The sequence below is a fragment of the Ascidiella aspersa genome, chromosome 3 (genome assembly GCF_963924565.1).
Source record: "Ascidiella aspersa chromosome 3, kaAscAspe10.2, whole genome shotgun sequence".
Taxonomy (NCBI): Eukaryota; Metazoa; Chordata; class Ascidiacea; order Phlebobranchia; family Ascidiidae; genus Ascidiella; species Ascidiella aspersa.
In genome coordinates, this window is record NC_139449.1 from 23787483 (window position 1) to 23814067 (window position 26585).

Genomic DNA, 26585 nt, shown 5'->3' on the forward strand with positions numbered 1-26585 from the left:
GCTTTGCGTGTTTATTTAGTGTTAACATTTTCCTTCTTCAGCCTTCAAGCAATAGATACTAGACATCTGCTGATCTATATTGGATGATGATTTTATGTGGCTCGACACGTCATTCTATTCGCGCTTATTAGTTGGGTAAAGATAATTTTGTTCAGCAGTTAAAATAATGCAAGTTCGATACCACTAAAATATGCAAGTCACACATACAGTGACTTGTATTCACTGCGTCTAGAATGCCCCTCTATGAAAGTTTGCCCAATGATATGCAGATGAATATTTTTTGGGGTGATATCTGGGTTAGTGATTGTTGTTTTGCCTTGTTTAGTTTTCCTTATTTTTTAATTTATGACCTAGCCTACTTCTAATACACAATGTTTTCATAACTTAGTCGGATCGGCTGGAGGATTAGGTACTAAATTTGTTCTTTTCGTAATAAAATTTTAATCTTTTGCCGTTCTTTAACTATTTTATGAGCTTTCTGTTATTGTTGACCTCTTTACTGGCAATTTCAAAAGAATTACGCATATATGACTGTAAAACAAATGAATGAAAATATGTGCATGCATTGTGCGATTTATATGATAATTAATAGGTTGTTATTGACAGCGATCTCTCAGTTTCGGATATAATAAAACGGAAATTTATGTAATCAGCTGCCTCACAGCGATAATTCAGTTATGGTACATAAAATATCATAAGCATAATTAGCTTTCATTTCCGTATATTTTATCCCAACAAAAATCCTCCTGCAGTCTGCGCCAAGTTCTGGATCTGCTGGGTGCCGCCGACCATCTGGGTCCCTTGCGTGGTCGCGTTGTAACCAGGAGGTGGTGGAGGAAGCGCGGAACCCGGCGGAAGCGGGGGAGCACCGAAATTGTTACCCGAGTACAGGTTTTGACCCTGGGGAAAATTGGAATAGGCATTTTGACCAGGTCCTGGTGTCATACTCTGGCTGGCGATTCCGAAGGCTGTGGCGTCTTGCATTGGACTTTGCGGAAAGCTCGAATAGGTGTTTTGAGTTTCAGGGTTAATACCGTTGTTGGCATCCACTGGTGGTGCTACAAGAGTATACTGGTTAGTTGTTTGGGGTATTGACTTTATTATGTACAAACATACTGTTGTTTGATTACCCACAGTTATAGCGTCTATATGTTACTTGAGGTAAGCATTTTTAACGTTCATTCGGATTTTAATTTAATATAACAATAGTAGTATTACCACGTGGGTAACTTGCAGTTCCTGAAAAGTTCCTGTTAGATTTTTGCCATTTTCGCCATGCGACCGCGACTGCTAGTACAAACAGAAGGCCAGCAATACTTAATCCAATCTCTATCACCAGTGGACCGCTGAAAAGTAAAAAAAATGATTATGCTATATTTCCAGGAACCTTGATTGAACTGACCGACATAGGCTACTTGAAAGGCGTTTAAACTAACAATTCTATTTTTGACAGGTCAGCAGCGTACACAGGTTTGGATGGGGACGCTGTGGATCGTATGAAATATTTTGCACGCTGCAGGCGTTCGTTTTAGGCCAGCGGCTGGAATACACTGACAAGAAATTTGAAGGCAAAACGCGTTAATCGCACTGACAAAATGCTTTTGACAATCCAACAGAAATTACTTTGTTTTTGCTTCAGTATGACCTTGCAAGTTTGCAAAGTCCGTGGCGACAAAATTGGAAATTGGTTGACGTACTGCTTAAGTATTTTATTCTAATTCGCATTCAAAAATTTTCTTTATGACGAGGGGGGGGTGGGGGGAATTCGTCGAGGATTTCATCACCGTTCCGTAGCCAGTGGTAATGAAAGTTGTAACAAATCTCGATCAGTGGCATTTGTTGTTTTTCGAAGGCCGGTCCGTCATACAATTTGGGGTCGACGTTGAATTTAGTTGGGTCGCAGAATGCAGTACTTGACGTGGTTAGACATAATGAAATTGATTCTGAGCAATATTTTATTAGCAAGACTTTCAATGTCAAAGGGTTCGTTGGTGCACAAGCGCAAAAATTTGTATTTACTTAGTAGAAATTGTCAAAAAATATTGCACATGTGCTGTGCTTTTAAAACAATAAAATGTATCATTATATTGCTCACTTACACAATGTTTAAAATGCCAAATTCCTCCTCATGTTCAATCTTATAGCAATCGCTTTCTGCCAGCCCACTCTCAAAGCAACTTGCGTTGTTGTTCAGGTGGCAGCACCATTGGCCAAGGTCGCACCAAGTTGACGTTTGATTGTGAATGCAGTTTTTTTCCATTTTACTTGAATCGCTTTCGACGTGCCTGCTGTTCTTATAAGCACTCCACTAGTAATATAAAAGCGTTTGACAAACTTATCTATCCTAATCCTTTTTTAAGGCAAGATTAGATGTTTGAGGAAACTAAAGTAATTCGTTGCTTGTACACCTTACATAGCCTCAAACAACACAATCAGGAAAGAATTTAAGGGGTTCTTTTGTTTCAAACGTAGAAAACAACGCAAAAATACAAAATACAAGCTCCAAATACCGCACCGCATATTATTTGGTTTATGGTGAGGGTTAGCGTTTGAGTTCGGGTGGATCAAGCATTATTAATAATAATTTAAATATAATAATACTTACCACCCAAACTCGAACGCTAACCCGCACCCAAACCAAAAAATATGCTATACGTTGCGGTGCATTTCTAGATTTTTATTTTTTGCGTTACTTTTTACGTATCAAAACGCAAGAGCCTCGAATTTAATTGTATTTAGAAACATACGTCATTTGAGACAGTGGTTGTAAGTAAATTTATCCAATCAAAACACAATTTGTTAGCATATCGGTTAATACTTACCGAACCAACTTTTAAACCTGTATTTCCGAATTCACAGTTGTGAAATCTATGATTTCAACATTATAATGTTTAATTTTTTGCTTTATAAGTTTAAGTAGTTGTTAGTGATAGGATAATGCCTAATTTATTGGTAACAAAGGGTATTTGTTTTTTCCACAGTAAAAACGAAAATTTTTAAGCGATTCTAGCATGCTGTAAAAACGTAATTAGTCTCTTTAGCGCTTATTTTATTTTGACGCGAACAAGAAGTTGTTAGGTAGTCGTATAATATTATATAGTACCTTTAACGAAAGGTAATACGTGCCTCAAACTTTACTTTAGGTTCAAAAATCACTTTATACAGACAGAAAAACGAGCTCCTGGGAAGGGCTGTAGACTTAGGCTTCCTGCGTGTTAGATTACCGTATGTTATGTCACCGCTTGCTAAATTTATAAATATCCTGCCACATTCAGGTCACCGTAACTAAATGTGTATGTCACTGAGGAAAATAGATAAGTTACTAGGCATAAAATAAAGTGTGTTTAGGCACAGGACAAACTGTAATTTAAAAAAAAAACTTATTCGTGTTGACACCACTTAAAAAAAAAAAGTTTAAAAAAGTTTTTTTTAGGTTTTTTTATGACTGCGTCTCCGCGCCTCCCTTGGTAGCCCTTCACTTAAGCACCCCTGATATATATCACTACTATTATCTGTATAATTTAATATTACAGAAAACCTGTTTGGACTGTATACATTTTTAGGCGAAAAACAGATAAAATGTTAACATACCCATTGATCAAAACGCTTCGTCATCAGATGCTTTAAAAATCACTAATAATAAATTCAATATTTCGATTAAAGGTCCTATAGAATCATAAAAACATATCGCTTTTCGTAAAGTTTCGATTGCGATTTGGCAAAGTTCACTCAAGATATTTTTTTCTCAAACTTTGCTGGTTATTTAGTTCACTTAAAATGATAAGTATATGGCGCGTTAAATAAGCAAAACAGTGATATTTATGCACAGTATGAAATATCGAACATTGTGCCAAAATTCGCAAAAAAATGTAGCACTTTTAACCGCGTGCATTCACGCGGCTTTGTCAACACCCCAATTTGTCGAATCGTTGCTCTGCCGTCAAGGCATCAAGCACGCCGCATCATCCGGTTGATAAAATCTCTTGTTAAGCGATTGAACAACCCGGGTTCGGTTTGAACGCCCATACATCGGGATGTCTTTGAGGCGACTGCTGTTATCCGGGTTGTATATGTTGTCGATGTTAATTCCGTGCAGGACGCGACACAGCTGACACCACTCGGTCTCCCTCCTGTACTGAGGCATCTCCTTTAGGTCCATCTTCATCCATTGCAAGTACTCCAGGTAAGCGGTGTCGTTCTTGTCGAGGTAGTTGAGATATTCCACAAGGGCTCGGGGCGTGGCGAAGTCCAACGCATATATAAAGGAGTTTGGAGGGGCGATTTTTTCGTAATCTTCCCGCGGAGGCCCGACTACTACGGGAACGGTTCCGTGAACGATCGCGTTTTCCCAGAACTTCTCGGTAATGTAATCTCGACAGTGCCAGGAGTTCTCAAACGCCATGTAGAACTTGTACTTGGAGAAATTGTAACTGACTCGCTTGTCGTGAAAGCATTTTCCCGACGTCTCAATGTTAAGCCCGTGTTTCTTCATTTCCATGATAAAACGCATTCTGTCCCTTGCACCTTTTGTAAGGTCACAATTAGATACGACCCAAAGAGCAAGCGCTGTCTTTTCCTTGAGTATGCTGTTTAACTGCCTATCATCCAGTGGCAACTTTAGGTTCGCAACCTTTGAGTACGCCTTTCCTGCATTTCCGTAAGAGACTGAAATATCGGAATTGTCCCTAAACAAAACAGATTGTCATTAGGGCGAGTCATCTTGACGAATTTTTGCATATTTTCAATCAAACCATGAAAAGACTGTCACATAGAGATCATGCACCCAATTATTTTCACCGACACTTAACTTGGCAAAACATGAAAAATCTTGGTATATACAGTTACGCATAAACGGTATAATATTTGTCATATTGTACACTCATTAAAAGCGAATTTACACAGGGCCAGAGTTTTTGGTTGAGGATAGGCTGGGTTTACTCAAGAAGATTATAGTTAGTGCATATTTTAGTAACTAAAAAAAATTTACCATCTTTCTATAGATTCTATAAAACTAGATAAAACATTTTTGTGAACCTACCTGTAGGTCATTGTAAGGTTAAATACACGATCGTATTCTTTAAGCCGAAGTCCTCTGAAGTTGTAAAGGGCAGGTGGTCCTTCATAGCACAACCACACGTAGTACTGGTCGAGACGCCTACACAAAATAATAACTACTGTACATTGCTAACATTGTGATTTGAGCCATTCATTTCTTAATATTAGTAAGGTTTGGCAGATGTTAATTTGGTATGTAGCGTTGTCAATGACACCTTAGATAAATTTGACTTAATTTAAATCATTACCGCAAATGACTTGATTTAAATTAAAATGCTGAATACTTTTCGGTAAAGTTGGGTTATTTACGTGGATTGTTAAATGTTGAAATTTGAACTTTTTTTTGTTTCGTCTTTGATATTGTTGAGAATAGAACGTGTTACCGATTTTGCTAGTTAATATTTGTTTTTAATGCCAATTAGAGAATTCATATTATACTCCATACTATTATTGATCTTTTTGGCTGAAGATTTTTTTTTTTTGCAAACTATAACAAATGCTTTACCAAAATTGTGAAACATACCTTGTAGGTGGAAAGCTGTTCAGTGTGAGTGCTTGAAAATGGAAAATTACCGCCTTTGTTGCTGCATGATTTAACTGTAAAAAAATGGTTGTTATTGCTTTTTAAAAGTTGAAAAAAGTTAGATATTTGTAATACAGTTAGATATTTGCAATACCAAGTGATCCCACACTAAATCACGGGTTAGCGCAGTGTTTCCTAAACTGGTGAACGGTTCACCCTATAGGCCCGAAGGGTGTATGAAGTTTTTTGTTATTGTTAGGCGAAAAGTTGCACTTAGTAAATGCAATTTCATCAGCACCAGACATTAACTTCACGTTCTAGATCTGGGCCTATACACACGGCAAACTTGCTTGCAAATGTCTTTCGCCCTTTCATAAATTCCACCTCGAGTTTTTGAAACGGCAATTGATGCTTTGTGTCCAGACATAGATAGACAAAAGTAACAAGATACGCATTAGGAATATCAAAACTTCTAGGGTTCACCTTGCCTATCTTGGACCGCTAGGAGTTTTTTATATACCTGTTGACAGAACCCATTTCTGTTTTAAAAACGTTTTTTTGGCACCCCAAACAGACATCTCAGTACAATTTAAATAGCACTGGAAAACGACAACTCATCGCTCCTCACTTAAAAAGCAACATTCCGAAAAGCTTTATTTCCCATGGAACAGTTAAATCATACCAACCGTGCTTCATCTCATTGGTAAGGAATAAAAACCAAACCTTTCCCTCAACACGAAGCGTTTGTGATAAAACTACTCATCAAATGAAAGCTTTGAGCTCTTCCACACCCAAATCGTTAATTTGTCTCGGCGTAAAGCTCTGCGACGTCAAATTGGCAAAAGCTTGGAAACCGTAACCTTTTGGTTCGACAAAAAATTCGATAGTTTATCTCCAAAACATCATGAGCCTTGAGAGAATAGAAAATCTTGCCGATAGTTTAGCCACTGTTGCACCGTAGGATCAAATGGGATGAAATTAGTTGTAGTTTGCTTGTTTAACTATATTGACAAGCGGTCATTCTCATAAAACCTTTTTAGGTTTCCGTTTTACGCAATTTAAGGTAATCTGGCACTTTCATTTGGAAATATTATATTGGCTGCCAAATCCACATGATTTTGTGTTGCTTTTAGGGGAGCGACCATAATGAGGTCATTTGAAGGAGTAAAGAAGTGAAAAACAAGTACGCTTTTTACCTTCGATTTGTCTGTGACGACTTCGCAGCGGCCGCAATGATAAGGCAGTTCGTAGAGCGGATACCTGTCGCGGTCTGCCATCGTATTCCACCAGATCAGGATGGTTAGCTAAAATTAGGAAAACGTTTAACTATAGAAGTATAGAGTCTATAGTATAGACTAGAGCAGGGGTGTTCAAATGATTTCTGCCATGATCCACCACAGTCAAACCTGACAACATGATGATCCACCAAATGCGAATAGTAAACATATTTGGTCACGCTTTAATTTTTATGGTGCTTTATTTACCCTACAACATATTGATAACTTTTAAAAGTCAAAAGTGAAGAACAACACCAAGAATGTTTCAAAACACCAAGAATGTTTCAGTGAGAAAAATGATGAGTGGGTTTAAACCAGGGGTCGGCAACCTTTTTTAGTCGCGGGCCAACACCAAACTCAGAAAGGTCTTTGTGGGCCGCACAAAATGTTAACTGAGAATTGTGTTATTAAATTGTTAGAACAACTTTTAATCAGGCGGACCTCGTATCTCTTTTTCACTTAAAAGCGTGTTTGATAACATTTAAGGAGGCAGTAAAGTGTGTGCGCAAAGCGCGAAAAAAGGCGTTTGTTTGGTTTAAAATTCGAGCCCAAACGTCGTCATCCATACTACTGATGAAAAGAGTAATAATAGTACTTTGAAGAAACGCGATAACTTTAATAGTTAATCTTGTTTAGTTTTTGTTAACCTTTCTAAGTCAGGGGCACGTGTCGAGCGAAGCGAGCGCGATTTTTTTAGGTATACTAGCATTTCTTTTGAATTTGAATTTGTTAAAAAATATATGACCAATATTTTTGAATACGTTTTCCGTTGAAGCGCTGATCTAGTTCAAAAGACAGCATCAAAACGTAAACAAGTTGGACGTAGAAAAATCATTCGCGCGAAGCGAAAATTTTTCGCACTTACGTATAGTTAAAATAGTCAAAAAGTAAGTATTTTATTTTTTCAAGACTACATTAGAAGATCCGCGCAAAACGTTGAAAAGACCCGGAACCGGATCGCGATCCGCTATTTGAACATGACCGGACTAGAGTATAGACTATGGACAAGCGGGGTGGACAGTTACTTCTCAATGGGCGCGAGTTCTTCTACAATATTTTACTTGTTGTATTTAGTTTGAATGTCCTATAGCAGCTATAGCTGATTAAGTCTGCATTGTCCCAATCATCTAGCTCAGTGGTTTCCAACCTTTTTTAGTCACGAATTCTTTTTAAAAAAATATCAAGCTTACAGACCCCTAACTTAAAACTAATCATACCAAACCACGGGAATACTGTCGGGTTTTCGATAAAGCTATAGCCTTATATTTTATTGAAAGTCCACACAATTATTCTGTTGATGAAATGTTTAAATTTAATGTGTAAAATTAAATCAACAAGGTCATCTTTAAAAAAGTTTTTTAACATGGTTAATGTCAATTAGAAAATGATTTTTAATCCATACTTCACGTTTAAAGCTTAGATTAAATTTAAACCTTTTAAATATAGGACTACGAGATGTCTCTTGTGAAGAAATTTGTTTTCAATGCAAACAAAATTGCCACAATTTTTTTTAGTATCAACAGGAAATGTTTTTTCTTCTGGCAATTAGCGTGACGCTAGGCCTTCCTTTCATTTTACCGAATTAATGCTACTATTAGCCAACACTTTTCCAAAAATGAAACACTGAGTTTTCTTGGTACTATCATAACCCAATATAACAGTAAATTCCTTTAATATGTACGGGTATTTTCGTTTTAAGCCTCTTTTACTGTTAAGTCTGATCTGTTGCTAATGCGCCGCATTACAATAAAATTCTGTGTGACGCCATAAAAGACGAAGGTTAAACCATAGTATTCTATGGTTAAACAAGTATTCCCAATTTCTGAATGTTGGTAAGCGTAGCAAACAAGCAAATAAATTCATAAAATTTATCCAAATATTCCATACATTTAACGGCTCTGTTTTATTTTAGTGCCTATAACAAAGTTATTGTCGTACATTAAACAAGTTTTTTCACTTTTCAGTGCACTCCAGGACCCCTGGGACCTTCTCAAGGATCCTGGTTGGAAATCGCTGTTCTAGCAGTTAATTTTGCTTTTATGCTGTCGTACGCTTTTCATAAAAATACGCATGTGTTGTTAAATAACTAAAAAAAGATCCATGATTTTGCAATTTGCGTGTTTTTTTTGTTTTTCCGTCCTTGATTTTTGAAGACGTTTTTACTACTTTTTAAAATCAAATTGGGCTAGTCAGAACAATCTGGTAGAGTTAATGAACATCTACAGTACGTCAGGAGTTTCGCGCAAAAACTTTATAACGTATAGGTTGCCAAAACTCTAATTTTACAGGATGCGATTAGACGCAGGACGCCATCGAGCTAAAACTATTTCATTCAAATGGCCTATAAAATGTCAGAAATTTAGTTCAGATTAATATTTTTTTATTAAACGCAGTTAAAATAGGCAAAAATACAGTTTGAAACAAACTCTATAACGGACAAGGCCATGTTAGGCCAGATATTACTGGGGCCAAAACTATGCTAGTTTTTTCAGACCGCCTCAGACTTTTTTGCATTTTTGCAATAGACCATTATATTATGAGTAGGGCGAATATTTTTTGACCAAAAATAATGGAAATTTTGACCTGAAAAATTAAAATTTTGACAAATTTTGACCTGAAAATAATTTATTTTGACAAATTTTGACCTGAAAATAATTTATTTTGACAAAATTTTGACCTGTTAGAATAATACGGTTAAAATGACTTTGAACTTTTGAGCATTTTATTCGATTTTGACCAAAAATATTGACAAATTTAGACCTAACGTGTAAATTTTGACAAACTTTGACTTTTTTTGACAAGTCAAAAAATATTCGCCCTAATTATATCACCTTTTGAAAACAAGATGAACGCAATGACACTTTTGCGGTTAGCGCGAACTTTTTACGTGGTTTCTTTGCAGCATTACTCGCAACATAATTTTAAATACGATTAGAACAATTTAAATATCTTACCTTTTCACGTGAGTTACTTAAAGAGTGGTTTAATTTGTTGTATAAGTCATCAGTTTGAACATAGTTTGATAAGATTTTTGTCCCGGAAGAATTTTCCTAAAAAGTAACAAAAACGTTGTTTATGCTAATTTGTTTTTCTAGCAAACTAAATATGATTCTATACATAAACGATTTTCTCAACTTGTTTGCATGCCACTGACTTTGTTGCGTTTTGCATGACCATTGGGACATAAGACCAAAGATGAGAACAACACCAACGTCAGAAGATAACACAGTTTGGAATAAGACCAACATATGACTAATACCTAATGATATTAGTACCGTCTAAATCGGAATCCTAAATCCGTCAGAATAAGACATAAAAGATCAGAATCAGGCCTAAACAACACTTTAACTAACCCCAAACCCGACACCTTAGTACATCACTATTAACTCTATGGTTTTATAGATTTTTCTGCTTTAGGTATTGTTGTTTTTAGGTCTTATTGTGTGTTTCCGACCGTTGTTGACTTTAAATCAGGGGTCATTAAACTACGAGATGGTCTTTTATGGGAATTTGCATTGTGTTATACGATTATTGTTTCTTATTTCGTTCCACAGGAACAAAGTTGAGATAATATTTAATAAAATTGCAAACTAAAGTATTTTTATTTCATATTGCAATAAATAGTTATTTATGTTTCCTTCTTTAATAATATTTAACTCCAATAAGGTCAATACAAAATTTTACATGTAACCCGTGATCTTGAATCTTTAGCAGTTACCTACATGGTCGGCAATCGCCAATCGTTACAATTATCCAGCTCTCCATATAAAAGTTTGGCAACCTATGCTGTGAGGTATTTCGCAAATGCGCGATAGCACCGACCGAAAATTACTGCAGTTAAATTTAGTTCAATTGTGCACTTACCTAATTCGATTTTCTTTGAGAGGGATCACTGGCCAAGAATATTTTAGTTATAGCACGGAAATGGTTATAAATAACATTTTTTTGGTTACAACATACTTACCATATTACTAAATACAAGTTATTATATAGATATCTATGCAAATTGATAAATATGCAGTATGAATAACTAATATTAAAAAAGATAGAATGTGATGTAATACCTGAATTTTAATTTGTTGTACCAGATTCAAGTGGGGTGCTAGGTGGATGGTAGAAGGTTCCAAATATCTCGAATATTTGGTGTAAAAGATCAAAAGTATAGCTCCTATAGTCAAACCAACAATAAACCACTTTTTAAGTTGCATTGCGTAACTATATTCGTGGTATATTTTCCGCTTCTGCCTGTTAAAATAAGGAGTTGGCGCGAAAGTGTATGGTGTTTTTTATTACTGTTTATTATGTTAGTTTTAGTGGTTACGCAATATGTAGGAATCCATCGTGCTGTAAACTCTTTATCATTATACTATATATTACGTGGCAAGATGGATAGAGACTGACCGATACCATTTTTTTCAACCGATACCGATATCCCATTTTTCCTACCTTTACCGGATACCGATAACTATTTTTTATAAACCGATTAAGTATGCGTTTTCCCTATATCTCCCTTCTTTTCTGTTCCAGAAATTGTTTCTTTATACTAAATAAATAGCTGCTAAACATTTTAAGCTATCGTTTCTAACCTAAAACCTATGAAAAGCAGTCAAAATCATTGTTTCTATGAAAATGCATCTTTAGTGGCGGCAAAAAAGTATAGTCTCGCTAAGAACAAACCTTAAGTCGAGCCTGACTGCTTTGTCTTAGATTTGCGTCATCGTATCCGGCCTTTGGTGTATAGGATTCCCAAGATTCCCGAAACAGACGTTTTCGGTAGTCGCTCTCTCTTGCAACAACAGTGCCCCCATCAAAATTAATACCGTGTTGACGACCGCAGGCGTGCTGCGCCAAGGCTGACTTCTTGGCGTCGTTGTTGTTCACGTCGCGAATATGTTCTTTCCGGCGTGTGTTAAACGATCTTCCTGTTTCGCCAATATTATTATTACACCAAAGTTATTATTACACCAATGCTTGCTCAATCTGTTAGTACAAGCAACTTCATATTGAAGGGGATTTACAGTACCATATCATTTATTTAATGAAACATATGTACGCACATGTGTGTTAAAAACTGAAATCTAGCTCTTCTGAAGCTGCTTTTTGACTAACGATTACGGCTTACTTAGTACACTGAAAGCCATTGCAGACTCACCGAATCTGTCGAATACAAGAAAGATGAACGCATGGTCTCGTTTGACGTTGTATTCTTGTTTACCAAAGTCCCTGCTAACCTAGCTCAGTGCTCGTAAGCCTGTGTGCACGGTGCACCCTAGGGTGCACCAATATATGCATGGGGTACACCAGTACGAAAAGCTACATAAGGGTGCATCAAAAACTTTTAATGAACCATTAATATTTGACTTCTCAAGTTTGTTTGCATGCTATTTTATGACATGCAATGGTAGCCTACTCGCAAGCAGCCTGCAGCCATAATCGAACTCTTACCCACAGTTGGTAAAACTTCGGCAGTTCCAGTCGGTTTAATTGACATGTTGATATTAATATGCTTAATGATTTTTCATATCGCTTTTTACCACAGTTTACCTCTTAAGTAAACAGGGTGCACGAGTTTGTCACAACTTTAAGGGTTCACCAAACCAAAAAAGGTTGAAGAGCACTGCCTAGCTATACAAGTATTCAAGAACGTCTTAACCAAAATACCACACTAGAAATCAGGACTAAGTTAATATTAATGTTATATAAAATGGCAAAAATATGTCTAGATTCCAAATACCTTAAATTCAGAGGAAAACATTACAAATAGATATTTAAAGCAATGAAATTTTCGGTTTTACTAATTGTGACGAACTCGGTAATGGAGGATATCGAGCAACGCGCCATGAATTCATTCCGTTCTATTCGACACGGAATTGATTGGGATAATTGTAAAACTCTAGACTGGAAACCACACTCCTATAAATAGACGGTTTATTGGATCATTCCAGATTAATTAATATTGTCACAACATGAACAAAAACAATCGTGGTTTCCGGCCATCCACTCGTCGTTGCAGCTTGACTCCATAGCTGAAAAACGCCCGTTATCCGGCCGTGCAGTTCTGCACCGGATGACTCCGTTCCTACACAGCTTATCGCATACTTCAGTGACGTCTAGATTTATCAATTTTAGTCTTTTTATTTTTATCCTTTTTAGTAAGCTGGCTTACACATTCTTAGTTCGAATTTAACCCTGATCGGCTGGTATCTGCTACCGAAACGGTTTATACTTAGTTTACACCAGAAGAGCGATTTATATTTATTGATATGTTGCCTGGTGGAGCTAACTCTATTTTTAAGTCTGTGTTATGTTTATTTTAAAAGTGAAAGGGTTCTGTAACGCAACTGAATATAAGTCTTGAGTTTTACTACGTGTGATGTCTCATTTGTATGACAAATATAGCAACCAATATGTGTTCCTTGAGTGGCAGCCCCATTAACTCCCCGCCATAACCCCTTCAAACCCCGTCCGGTACTTAGCTAACTGCAATAACTACTGGCAAGGAGTTTAATATTTTTGGCGTGACTCACTAAAAATTTCCGACGTCTCGCAATCCTTTTAGGAAACTCAGCAGTATAAGGCGCGGATTCAAGGATTTTTGCGGTGGAATATATTTTAAGACATGATGTTACAAAATTAAACTAAGACGCAACATCTTAGCACAATGACGTTAAATAACCCTGCTTTGTCCAGCCTAACTCAATGCGTCAAGCGCAACCATATTGTCTGCATCTGGTTTTATTAGCAAAACTTTTCATGTAAATTCTAAAAGGATGGTCGACGCGCTTGACCACACAAAAACAGATTTCCGCATCACGTTAGTGCCCCACAGCTGTATAGAAAACGCATTAGCAACATAAAGATTCGCGTAAAGCGTCTTATAATAGCTTGTTTATATCGTTTAAGTTTTGAAAAACTACACAACCTGGTTAAACAGTTTATGTTTGCCAAAAGTTAATATTATCAGACAAAATAATTATAGAATGCAACATGCTCACGACGCTTTGGTTAAAGATAATGGGCTAAAAAGTAGAATAATGTTTTTTGGAGGAAGTAACTTCCTAGTTTACTAGGAAGTAAACACAGATTCCGGCTAAGCAGATTAGTTTGGTGTTTCCTTAATGGCCAAAAATAGTGTTAGATTGCCAGTGCTCTTTTCCCTCACCTGGATCAAACAAAAGTCTGACGACATTTTACGGGTCTTATTAGTGTGTACATTTCGCGTGACAATGCTAGTCGCGCTCAAGTAAGACGGCTCTTGTGTATAATTTAGTGTACTAATGAAAACAATTAAAAACTTACCAAAGATAGGCTGCTATTAAAATACATTAAGGCTTTCGCGACCCAAACTTAATGGTCCCGCGACCCAAATTTGGGTCGCGACCCCGTATTTGCGGACCCCTGAAATAGAGTAAGACTATAGGCTGCAATTTTTTTTCAAAGCAAAATCATACAAAAGTTCATCAACATTTATCTGTTTAAGTTTGTCACTCTCAATGCACAGAATGCTCAGTGCGGACAACCTTTCTTGAGACATTGTCGATCTCAGTTTATTTTTGATGTTTTTGAGCCTTGAGAAAAATCTCTCTCCTGAGCAGTTAGTGACCATTAATCTTAGAAACAGTCTTAATATTGCTTCCACATTAGGAAAGGCAGTGTTTATGTTTTTCCTTGTCTCCATGAGACAAAGAAATAGATTGCTCTTCTGTACCGGTAAGCCCTTGGTTTTGTGTTTGTCTCACGTACAAATGAAATTGTAGAAGCTCATCAGTAAATTTTGGGTCAACATCTTACGGATACGCTTCCTTCAAAAGTTCTACGCCTCAATTTCTACCATAGTTGATATCAGATTAGCAAGAAAGAGGAATATTTGTGCAATGTCACTGCACACATTAGCTCTTCTTCTTAAATTGGCTTCAAGTGCGTCGAGCATAGGGACAAAGGAATTTTCTTTAAACATTTCCTTTGCAGAAAGTTCACTTAAAGCTTCAGGTGCATTTCTTTGTCTCCTAGTGACAGCTCTATAGTTAATATTAGGCAAGGTTGCTTTTGCTTCCAGATCAAACTCTAAAAAACCCATCTTTAATTTCGCTTAGAAAGTCTACAAGTGAACTGTACAATTCGGCATAAGTACTTAATAACGATTCAGATTTCTAAAGAACTTTGCTAACCCTATGAAAACGACCTAGCACTTCACCCCCCTTATCAAGATGCAAACGACGTAATAATGACTGTTTACAACAGGGGTCGGCAACCTTTTTCTAGTCGCGGGCCAAAACCAAACTTAGAAAGGTCTCTGCGGGCCGCACAAAATGTTAACTAAGAATCGTGTTTTGAAATGTTGGAACAACTGTAAATCAGGCGGGCCTTGGATATTTTTTGCACTTGAGACGTGTTAATTACATTTACAGAGGCAAAGCACGACAAAAAGCGTTGGTTTAGTTTACAATTTGAGTTCACACGTCGTCATCCATACTACTAATGAAAATTGTAATAAAACTACTTTGAGGGAACGCGATGACATTTAATGTTAATCTAGCTGTGTGTTTGTTAACCGTTTTAAGTCAAGGCTCACCTGGCGAGCGAAGCGAGCGCGATTTTTTTTTTTGGTTTACTGGTATTTCTTTTAAATTTCTTGCTTAAAGTTTTTATTAATGACTTAAATTTTCTCAAGTTTTTATTAATGCCGAAAATAAAAAATAAAAAATGTTAAAAAATATATGTCTAATATTTTTTAATAAGTTTTCCCATTTTTTGCGTCGCACTTGGCAGCCTTCCACGGCGCAAAGCCCTGATCTAGTTGAAAACGCAGCATCAAAACTAAACAAAGCGGACGTAGAATGAACATACAAATTTTCGCAATTAAGTAGTAAAAATAGTAAAAAAGTATGTGAAATGGACTTGCCTAAGTTTTTCAAAGAGGCGGCGAGCCGGATGAATTATATCGGCGGGCCGGATCCGACCCGCGGGCCGTAGGTTGCCGACCCCTGGTTTACAACGTGGTTGAAACCAGTTGTGTATAGAATTTCCTACTCTTGAATATATATATATATACTTTAGGTAGGGTTTAAACTTGTCAAGTTTTGTCAAGTTCGAAACCGAATTTCGGGGCCCCTGGACGTTGAGGCCCTAGGCTTCAGCCTGCCTAGCCTATTGGTAAATCCGGACCTGGTTACAGTAATACAATGTCTCAAAAAAAGCACTTAGTAACCTTTTTTCTCACTCATAACATAAACGTTAGCAACGATTTCTTGCACACTTCGGGTATAGAAACGTGAAATTTACGGGAGAGGGGGCACGACTACAGAAATTCACACAAATTAAAGCACCTAAATACGTGCAATGTTAACTACATTGGCAAATAATATTTAATCTGTGAAAACCATCTCTTTATAATACTTTTGGCTTTCCCGGATGCACCCCTGACTGCATATTTTTAGCATACTGTTTAACTGAAAATGTACGACAATTTTTTTTGTCAATTCCTCCGTGATAAAAAACAATTTGGCAGTATGTTGTCTCATTATTGTTGGTGTGAAAAATTGAGCTTGAATCTTGCTGAGGAATCGCATGTTTTGTGTAAACAATAAATGGAATGATATTCACTTCTGTTCATTAAATAAATGGAATGATATTCACTTCTGTTCATTAAATAAATTGAATGATATTCACTATTGTTCTAAAAACAATCAATACGTGGCTTAACGCAGTATAAACTGTTTAGTTTTTAGTATTACCTACAAAAAAAAACTACCACGGAAGAAACAGATAAAACATAAACTAATTTCTTAAAATTTACAGAAATATATATTTCGCATATAAGGCATCGTCAATTTCTGTACAAAAAGCGAAAAAAATTCAATTAATATGTAAAAAAAAATGTAATAAAATTCAATTAATAGTAGTAAAAAAGTACTATTTCTGTAAATTTTAAGAAATGATTTTATATTTTACCTGTTTTTATAAATAGTCTTAGATGGTCTGACACGAAAACAAGACTCTTTCTTTTACATTTTATTGTATTCGGGAGATTCCTTATTACCTAAAGTGTTTCAGCTTATCACGAAAGAATTTTTAATTAACGTTAACATTGGATATAAATTTCATTCGTTTCGTAGTTTTTGAAATGCACTGAAGCAATGCATATCCAACTCTCAGTCAATCCTCTTGTGCGTCCGAAGGTTGCAGTTCTGCGTATGTGACAACATACGGCGCAGTAGTGTACACGACGTTTTGCACGTAATCGAGGCCGTATGATTTGGCAGGTCGCGTTGGCAATGGAAATTTCGGTCTGTAGTCTGTTGGTGTAGTCGACAGCTCATTCTGAGAACTCCTTTCAATTGATGGAATTTTGGGCAAAGTCTGGTGACTGTTGTCTGGTTTTGCGTCCACAGAAGCGTATTGCGATATTCTTAAACAGAAATATGAAAAAATATCTTGTGCACAGTGTTTAGAGAACACAAAATACGTGTCTCATTTTTAGTACAGTTTAGAAACAGATTAAGAACACATCATTTTAAAAAACACAAAGGTCTTATACAGCTTTTCACTTATTTCTAGTTACTTATCTATTTATGCAAATACAAACTTAGTTTTTAATGTGAGTTAGGCTATGTAGCGAAATTTCAGTGATCCTAACCTATTGGGTGCCAACCCATATCTTAAATATTATAAACTCCAAAGTAATTATTCTAAATTTTGTTAGGGTAATTTCTATTTGCACCTATACGCCAATCATTTGTTGATTTTAAAGTAATACAGAGCAGGGCTTCCAAAGTTTTTCATTCTAGAGCCCTTTCCAATATAATAAAACGCTCTGGGAACTATTAATTCACGGTTGAAAGTGATACAAGTTTTCTTATACACGCAATTGTTAAAGTAATGTGCATCTAGGTCGGGGATTTTGTTTTCAGAAAAAAATAAAAACGGCCATGAAAATGCAAAACTTACGTGCAATATGGTTGAGTATCTTCTTCTGTTTTCTTGGTTGAATTAATTGTAAAAACTTGGTTGCTTGACATTGCTACAGTCGACCTTGCTTGGTCGTTTCTAATAGATTCCGTTGTAGCCGCGGTTTCCTTGCTTCGCTTTTTTGCAATGCAGTACAATGTTCCGCAAAAGCAAACCAGCACAAAGACCACGCAAAGCAAAATCAGCGGGATCAGCAGAACGTTATCTTGAGGCTGCATTGTCGACGGCTGATCTGTACTTTGGCGAGAAACATTTGCGAGTGTTGTTTGAGTTGTGGTTGGCAGTGGTTTAGAGGTCGATGATGTTGCGATAGGAGTTTGACAAATGTAGCGAAGTGCAGTGCCACAATTTCGTTGAATAAATTCATAACCAGAACCGCCACCACGAATAATAACCAGGTTGCACAGATTTGGTGTGCTACTGCCTGTTGGCAAGTCGACCCAGTACTCGTGTCTACTATTGCAGCACTGATTTAAACTGTAAGCCAGGTTGTCGTTAACTATTACAAGAGACCCGCCTGCGTGGACATGATTACACCGACTTCTAGCACCATTATATGTTTCGTGCAAGTCGCCGCTGAATTCGTAGTTTAAGTTTCCAATTCGACAACGACACGACATTGCCTGACATAAATGCAATCGTATACCAAACAGTTTAAATAGATTCAGTACTTTCATAAAAGGACGACAAGCTGATATTTTCTACCACCTAAAACCCTGTCAAAGCATATCAGATTGCACTTGTGCGCTGGGCCCTCTCGTGAAATTACTCAAGGTAGTATTTGAATACAGGCGCAATGAGGATTTCCTTTCAATCGATTGTGGATCGACTACGTAAAGCTATTACAGCATAAATAAAGTTCGCGACTTATATGACAATGCGTTACCATTTTGACGGTTTTACCGACGTCAGCATATTCTTTAAATATCCTATTGTAACTCTAAGAGCCTCTTATGGTTCATAGGAGTTTTACATACATAAAATCTAAATTCGGAGATCACTTTTCGTCAATTTGCATTCTTTTTTCATTTTGATTTTTTTGTGGCTCAGAAAGTTTTTTTTAAACTGTTTTCCGTAGCAAAGCAGTATGCCTCAAAATATACTCCGGTGTGACGCTATTTTCGTAATATTTGGGAAATAACCTGTTCGCAGTAGAGATGAGACTACAGGACCCACGTTTTACAAAAAAAATATTGGTCTTCTGCAAAAGTTGAATAATTTTTTTTTTCTGGAAGATTAGGACAGTACAGAAGTAGTAACACTGGGTAATCAGTATAGAAGTAATAAATAACACTTGGGAATCATTCGATTCGACTGCTTTGCGTGTTTATTCAGTGTTAACATTTTCCTTCTTCAGCCTTCAAGCAATAGATACTAGACATCTGCTGATCTATATTGGATGATGATTTTATGTGGCTCGACACGTCATTCTATTCGCGCTTATTAGTTGGGTAAAGATAATTTTGTTCAGCAGTTAAAATAATGCAAGTTCGATACCACTAAAATATGCAAGTCACACATACAGTGACTTGTATTCACTGCGTTTAGAATGCCCCTCTATGAAAGTTTGCCCAATGATATGCAGATGAATATTTTTTGGGGTGATATCTGGGTTAGTGATTGTTGTTTTGCCTTGTTTAGTTTTCCTTATTTTTTAATTTATGACCTAGCCTACTTCTAATACACAATGTTTTCATAACTTAGTCGGATCGGCTGGAGGATTAGGTACTAAATTTGTTCTTTTCGTAATAAAATTTTAATCTTTTGCCGTTCTTTAACTATTTTATGAGCTTTCTGTTATTGTTGACCTCTTTACTGGCAATTTCAAAAGAATTACGCATATATGACTGTAAAACAAATGAATGAAAATATGTGCATGCATTGTGCGATTTATATGATAATTAATAGGTTGTTATTGACAGCGATCTCTCAGTTTCGGATATAATAAAACGGAAATTTATGTAATCAGCTGCCTCACAGCGATAATTCAGTTATGGTACATAAAATATCATAAGCATAATTAGCTTTCATTTCCGTATATTTTATCCCAACAAAAATCCTCCTGCAGTCTGCGCCAAGTTCTGGATCTGCTGGGTGCCGCCGACCATCTGGGTCCCTTGCGTGGCCGCGTTGTAACCAGGAGGTGGTGGAGGAAGCGCGGAACCCGGCGGAAGCGGGGGAGCACCGAAATTGTTACCCGAGTACAGGTTTTGACCCTGGGGAAAATTGGAATAGGCATTTTGACCAGGTCCTGGTGTCATACTCTGGCTGGCGATTCCGAAGGCTGTGGCGTCTTGCATTGGACTTTGCGGAAAGCTCGAATAGGTGTTTTGAGTTTCAGGGTTAATACCGTTGTTGGCATCCCCTGGCGGTGCTACAAGAGTATACTGGTTAGTTGTTTGGGGTATTGACTTTATTATGTATAAACATACTGTTGTTTGATTACCCACAGTTATAGCGTCTATATGTTACTTGAGGTAAGCATTTTTAACGTTCATTCGGATTTTAATTTAATATAACAATAGTAGTATTACCACGTGGGTAACTTGCAGTTCCTGAAAAGTTCCTGTTAGATTTTTGCCATTTTCGCCATGCGACCGCGACTGCTACTACGAACAGAAGGCCAGCAATACTTAATCCAATCTCTATCACCAGTGGACCGCTGAAAAGTAAAAAAAAATGATTATGCTATATTTCCAGGAACCTTGATTGAACTGACCGACATAGGCTACTTGAAAGGCGTTTAAACTAACAATTCTATTTTTGACAGGTCAGCAGCGTACACAAGTTTGGATGGGGACGCTGTGGATCGTATGAAATATTTCGCACGCTGCAGGCGTTCGTTTTAGGCCAGCGGCTGGAATACACTGACAAGAAATTTGAAGGCAAAACGCGTTCGCACTGACAAAATGCTTTTGACAATCCAACAGATATTACTTTGTTTTTGCTTCAGTATGAACTTGCAAGTTTGCAAAGTCCGTGGCGATAGAATTGGAATTTGGTTGACGAACTGCTAAAGTATTTTATTCTAATTCGCATTCAAAAATTTTCTTTATGACGAGGGGGGGTGGGGGGAATTCGTCGAGGATTTCGTCACCGTTCCGTAGCCAGTGGTAATGAAAGTTGTAACAAATCTCGATCAGTGGCATTTGTTGTTTTTCGAAGGCCGGTCCGTCATACAATTTGGGGTCGACGTTGAATTTAGTTGGGTCGCAGAATGCAGTACTTGACGTGGTTAGACATAATGAAATTGATTCTGAGCAATATTTTAATAGCAAGACTTTCAATGTCAAAGGGTTCGTTGGTGCACAAGCGCAAAAATTTGTATTTACTTAGTAGAAATTGTCAAAAAATATTGCACATGTGCTGTGCTTTTAAAACAATAAAATGTATCATTATATTGCTCACTTACACAACGTTTAAAATGCCAAATTCCTCCTCATGTTCAATCATATAGCAATCGCTTTCTGCCAGCCCACTCTCAAAGCAACTTGCGTTGTTGTTCAGGTGGCAGCACCATTGGCCGAGGTCGCACCAAGTTGACGTTTGATTGTGAATGCAGTTTTTTTCCATTTTACTTGAATCGCTTTCGACGTGCCTGCTGTTCTTATAAGCACTCTACTAGTAATATAAAAGCGTTTGACAAACTTATCTATCCTAATCCTTTTTTAAGGCAAGATTAGATGTTTGAGGAAACTAAAGTAATTCGTTGCTTGTACACCTTACATAGCCTCAAACAACACAATCAGGAAAGAATTTAAGGGGCTCTTTTGTTTTAAACGTAGAAAGCAACGCAAAAAGATCCAAAATAAAAGCTCCAAATACCGCACCGCATATTATTTGGTTTATGGTGAGGGTTAGCACACCCTAAACAAAAAAATATGCTATACGTTGCGGTGCATTTCTAGATTTTAATTTTTTGCGTTACTTTTTACATATCAAAACGCAAGGGCCTCGAATTTAATTGTATTTAGAAACATACGTCATTTGAAACAGTGGTTGTAAGTAAATTTATCCAATCAAAACACAATTTGTTAGCATACCGGTTAATACTTACTGAACCAACTTTTAAACCTGTATTTCCGAATTCACAGTAGTGAAATCTATGATTTCAACATTATAATGTTTAATTTTTTGCTTTATAAGTTTAAGTAGTTGTTAGTGATAGGATAATGCCTAATTTATTGGTAACAAAGGGTATTTGTTTTTTCCACAGTAAAAACGAAAATTTTTAAGCGATGCTAGCATGCTGTAAAAACGTAATTAGTCTCTTTAGCGCTTATTTTATTGTTACGCGAACAAGAAGTTGTTAGGTAGTCGTATAATATTATATAGTACCTTTAACGAAAGATAATACGTGTCTCAAACTTTACTTCAGGTTCAAAAATCACTTTATACAGACAGAAAAACGAGCTCCTGGGAAGGGCTGTAGACTTAGGCTTCCTGCGTGTTAGATTACAGTATGTTATGTCACCGCTTGCTAAATTTATAAATATCCTGCCACATTCAGGTCACCGTAACTAAATGTGTATCTCACTGAGGAAAATAGATAAGTTACTAGGCATAAAATAAAGTGTGTTTAGGCACAGGACAAACTGTAATTTAAAAAAAAAACTTATTCGTGTTGGCACAACTTAAAAAAAAAAAAGTTTAAAAATGTTTTTTTAGGTTTTTTTATGACTGCGTCTCCGCGCCTCCCTTGGTAGCCCTTCACTTAAGCACCCCTGATATATATCACTACTATTACGACATCTGTATAATTTAATATTACAGAAAACCTGTTTGGACTGTATACATTTTTAGGCGAAAAACAGATAAAATGTTAACATACCCATTGATCAAAACGCTTCGTCATCAGATGCTTTAAAAATCACTAATAATAAATTCAATATTTCGATTAAAGGTCCTATAGAATCATAAAAACAGATCCCTTTTCGTAAAGTTTCGATTGCGATTTGGCAAAGTTCACTCAAGATATTTTTTTCTCAAACTTTGCTGGTTATTTAGTTTCACTTAAAATAATAGTATGGCGCGTTAAATAAGCAAAACAGTGATATTTATGCACAGTATGAAATATCGAACATTTTGCCAAAATTCGCAAAAAAACGTAGCACTTTTAACCGCGTGCATTCACGCGGCTTTGTCAACTCCCCAATTTGTCAAATCGTTGCTCTGCCGTCAAGGCATCAAGCACGCCGCATCATCCGGTTGATAAAATCTCTTGTTAAGCGATTGAACAACCCGGGTTCGGTTTGAACGCCCATACATCGGGATGTCTTTGAGGCGACTGCTGTTATCCGGGTTGTATATGTTGTCGATGTTAATTCCGTGCAGGACGCGACACAGCTGACACCACTCGGTCTCCCTCCTGTACTGAGGCATCTCCTTTAGGTCCATCTTCATCCATTGCAAGTACTCCAGGTAAGCGGTGTCGTTCTTGTCGAGGTAGTTGAGATATTCCACAAGGGCTCGGGGCGTGGCGAAGTCCAACGCATATATAAAGGAGTTTGGAGGGGCGATTTTTTCGTAATCTTTCCGCGGAGGCCCGACTACTACGGGAACGGTTCCGTGAACGATCGCGTTTTCCCAGAACTTCTCGGTAATGTAATCCCGACAGTGCCAGGAGTTCTCAAACGCCATGTAGAACTTGTACTTGGAGAAATTGTAACTGACTCGCTTGTCGTGAAAGCATTTTCCCGACGTCTCAATGTTAAGCCCGTGTTTCTTCATTTCCATGATAAAACGCATTCTGTCCCTTGCACCTTTTGTAAGGTCACAATTAGATACGACCCAAAGAGCAAGCGCTGTCTTTTCCTTTAGCATGCTGTTTAACTGCCTATCATCCAGTGGCAACTTTAGGTTCGCAACCTTTGAGTACGCCTTTCCTGCATTTCCGTAAGAGACTGAAATATCGGAATTGTCCCTAAACAAAACAGATTGTCATTAGGGCGAGTCATCTTGACGAATTTTGCATATTTTCAATCAAACCATGAAAAGACTATCACATAAAGATCATGCACCCAATTATTTTCACCGACACTTAACTTGGCAAAACATTAAAAATCTTGGTTTATACAGTTACGCATAAACGGTATAATATTTGTCATATTGTACACTCATTAAAAGCGAATTTAAACAGGGCCAGAGTTTTTGGTTGATGATAGGCTGGGTTTACTCAAGAAGATTATAGTTAGTGCATATTTTAGTAACTAAAAAAAATTTACCATCTTTCTATAGATTCTATAAAACTAGATAAAACATTTTTGTGAACCTACCTGTAGGTCATGTAAGGTTAAATACACGATCGTATTCTTTAAGCCGAAGTCCTCTGAAGTTGTAAAGGGCAGGTGGTCCTTCATAGCACAACCACACGTAGTACTGGTCGAGACGCCTACACAAAATAATAACTACTGTACATTGCTAACATTGTGATTTGAGCCATTCATTTCTTAATATTAGTAAGGTTTGGCAGATGTTAATTTGGTATATAGCGTTGTCAATGACACCTTAGATAAATTTGACTTAATTTAAATCATTACCGCAAATGACTTGATTTAAATTAAAATGCTGAATACTTTTCGGTAAAGTTGGGTTATTTACGTGGATTGTTAAATGTTGAAATTTGAACTTTTTTTTGTTTCGTCTTTGATATTGTTGAGAATAGAACGTGTTACCGATTTTGCTAGTTAATATTTGTTTTTAATGCCAATTAGGGAATTCATATTATACTCCATACTATTATTGATCTTTTTGGCTGAAGATTTTTTTTTTTTTGCAAACTATAACAAATGCTTTACCAAAATTGTGAAACATACCTTGTAGGTGGAAAGCTGTTCAGTGTGAGTGCTTGAAAATGGAAAATTACCGCCTTTGTTGCTGCATGATTTAACTGTAAAAAAATGGTGGTTATTGCTTTTTAAAAGTTGAAAAAAGTTAGACATTTGTAATACAGTTAGATGTTTGCAATACCAAGTGATCCCAACCTAAACCACGGGTAAGCGCAGTGTTTCCTATAAACTGGTGAACGGTTCACCCTATAGGCCCGAAGGGTGTATGAAGTTTTTTGTTATTGTTAGGCGAAAAGTTGCACTTAGTAAATGCAATCACCAGCACCAGACATTAACTTCACGTTCTAGATCTGGGCCTATACACACGGCAAACTTGCTTGCAAATGTCTTTCGCCCTTTCATAAATTCCACCTCGAGTTTTTGAAACGGCAATTGATGCTTTGTGGCCAGACATAGATAGACAAAAGTAACAAGATACGCATTAGGAATATCAAAACTTCTAGGGATCACCTTGCCTATCTTGGACCGCTAGGAATTTTTTATATCTTGTTGACAGAACCCATTTCTGTTTTAAAAACGTTTTTTTTGGCACCCCGAACAGACATCTCAGTAACAATTTAAATAGCCCTGGAAAACGACAACTCATCGCTCCTCACTTAAAAAGCAACATTCCGAAAAGCTTTATTTTCCATGGAACAGTTAAATCATACCAACCGTGCTTCATCTCATTGGTAAGGAATAAAAACCAAACCTTTCCCTCAACACGAAGCGTTTGTGATAAATCAAATGAAAGCTTTGAGCTCTTCCACACCCAAATCGTTAATTTGTCTCGGCGTAAAGCTCTGCGACGTCAAATTGGCAAAAGCTTGGAAACCGTAACCTTTTGGTTCGACAAAATATTCGATAGTTTATCTCCAAAACATCATGAGCCTTGAGAGAATAGAAAATCTTGCCGATAGTTTAGCCACTGTGCAACCACCGTAGGATCAAATGGGATGAAATTAGGAAATATTAGGAAAATTTTGGAAAATATTATATTTGGAAATATCATATTGGCTGCCAAATCCACATGATTTTGTGTTGCTTTTAGGGGAGCGACCATAATGACGTCATTTGAAGGAATAAACAAGTGAAAAACAAGTACGCTTTTTACCTTCGATTTGTCTGTGACGACTTCGCAGCGGCCGCAATGATAAGGCAGTTCGTAGAGCGGATACCTGTCGCGGTCTGCCATCGTATTCCACCAGATCAGGATGGTTAGCTAAAATTAGGAAAACGTTTAACTATAGAAGTATAGAGTCTATAGTATAGACTAGAGCAGGGGTGTTCAAATGATTTCTGCCATGATCCACCACAGTCAAACCTGACAACATGATGATCCACCAAATGCGAATAGTAAACATATTTGGTCACGCTTTAATTTTTATGGTGCTTTATTTACCCTACAACATATTGATAACTTTTAAAAGTCAAAAGTGAAGAACAACATCAAGAATGTTTCAAAACACCAAGAATGTTTCAGTGAGAAAAATGATGAGTTGGTTTAAACCAGGGGTCGGCAACCTTTTTTAGTCGCGGGTCAACACCAAACTCAGAACGGTCTTTGTGGGCCGCACAAAATGTTAACTGAGAATTGTGTTATTAAATTGTTAGAACAACTTTTAATCAGGCGGACCTCGTATCTCTTTTTCACTTAAAAGCGTGTTTGATAACATTTAAGGAGGCAGTAAAGTGTGTGCGCAAAGCGCGAAAAAAGGCGTTTGTTTGGTTTAAAATTCGAGCCCAAACGTCGTCATCCATACTACTGATGAAAAGAGTAATAATAGTAATTTGAAGAAACGCGATAACTTTAATAGTTAATCTTGTTTAGTTTTTGTTAACCTTTCTAAGTCAGGGGCACGTGTCGAGCGAAGCGAGCGCGATTTTTTTAGGTATACCAGCATTTCTTTTGAATTTGAATTTGTTAAAAAATAT

General features: G+C 36.9%; 2 protein-coding genes across 2 annotated transcripts; both read right to left on the reverse strand.

Moving 5' to 3' along the window:
- Nucleotides 1-3940: 3940 nt before the first annotated feature.
- Nucleotides 3941-4510, reverse strand: LOC146161001 (alpha-(1,3)-fucosyltransferase 4-like). The gene has a single exon (XM_083385067.1). The coding sequence runs from the start codon at nucleotides 4508-4510 to the stop codon at nucleotides 3941-3943; it is 570 nt and encodes a 189-aa protein (XP_083241193.1).
- An 18491-nt stretch (nucleotides 4511-23001) lies between these two features.
- On the reverse strand, nucleotides 23002-23571 carry LOC146161002 (alpha-(1,3)-fucosyltransferase 4-like). Its single transcript, XM_083385068.1, has one exon. The coding sequence runs from the start codon at nucleotides 23569-23571 to the stop codon at nucleotides 23002-23004; it is 570 nt and encodes a 189-aa protein (XP_083241194.1).
- Between the last annotated feature and the right edge of the window lie 3014 nt (nucleotides 23572-26585).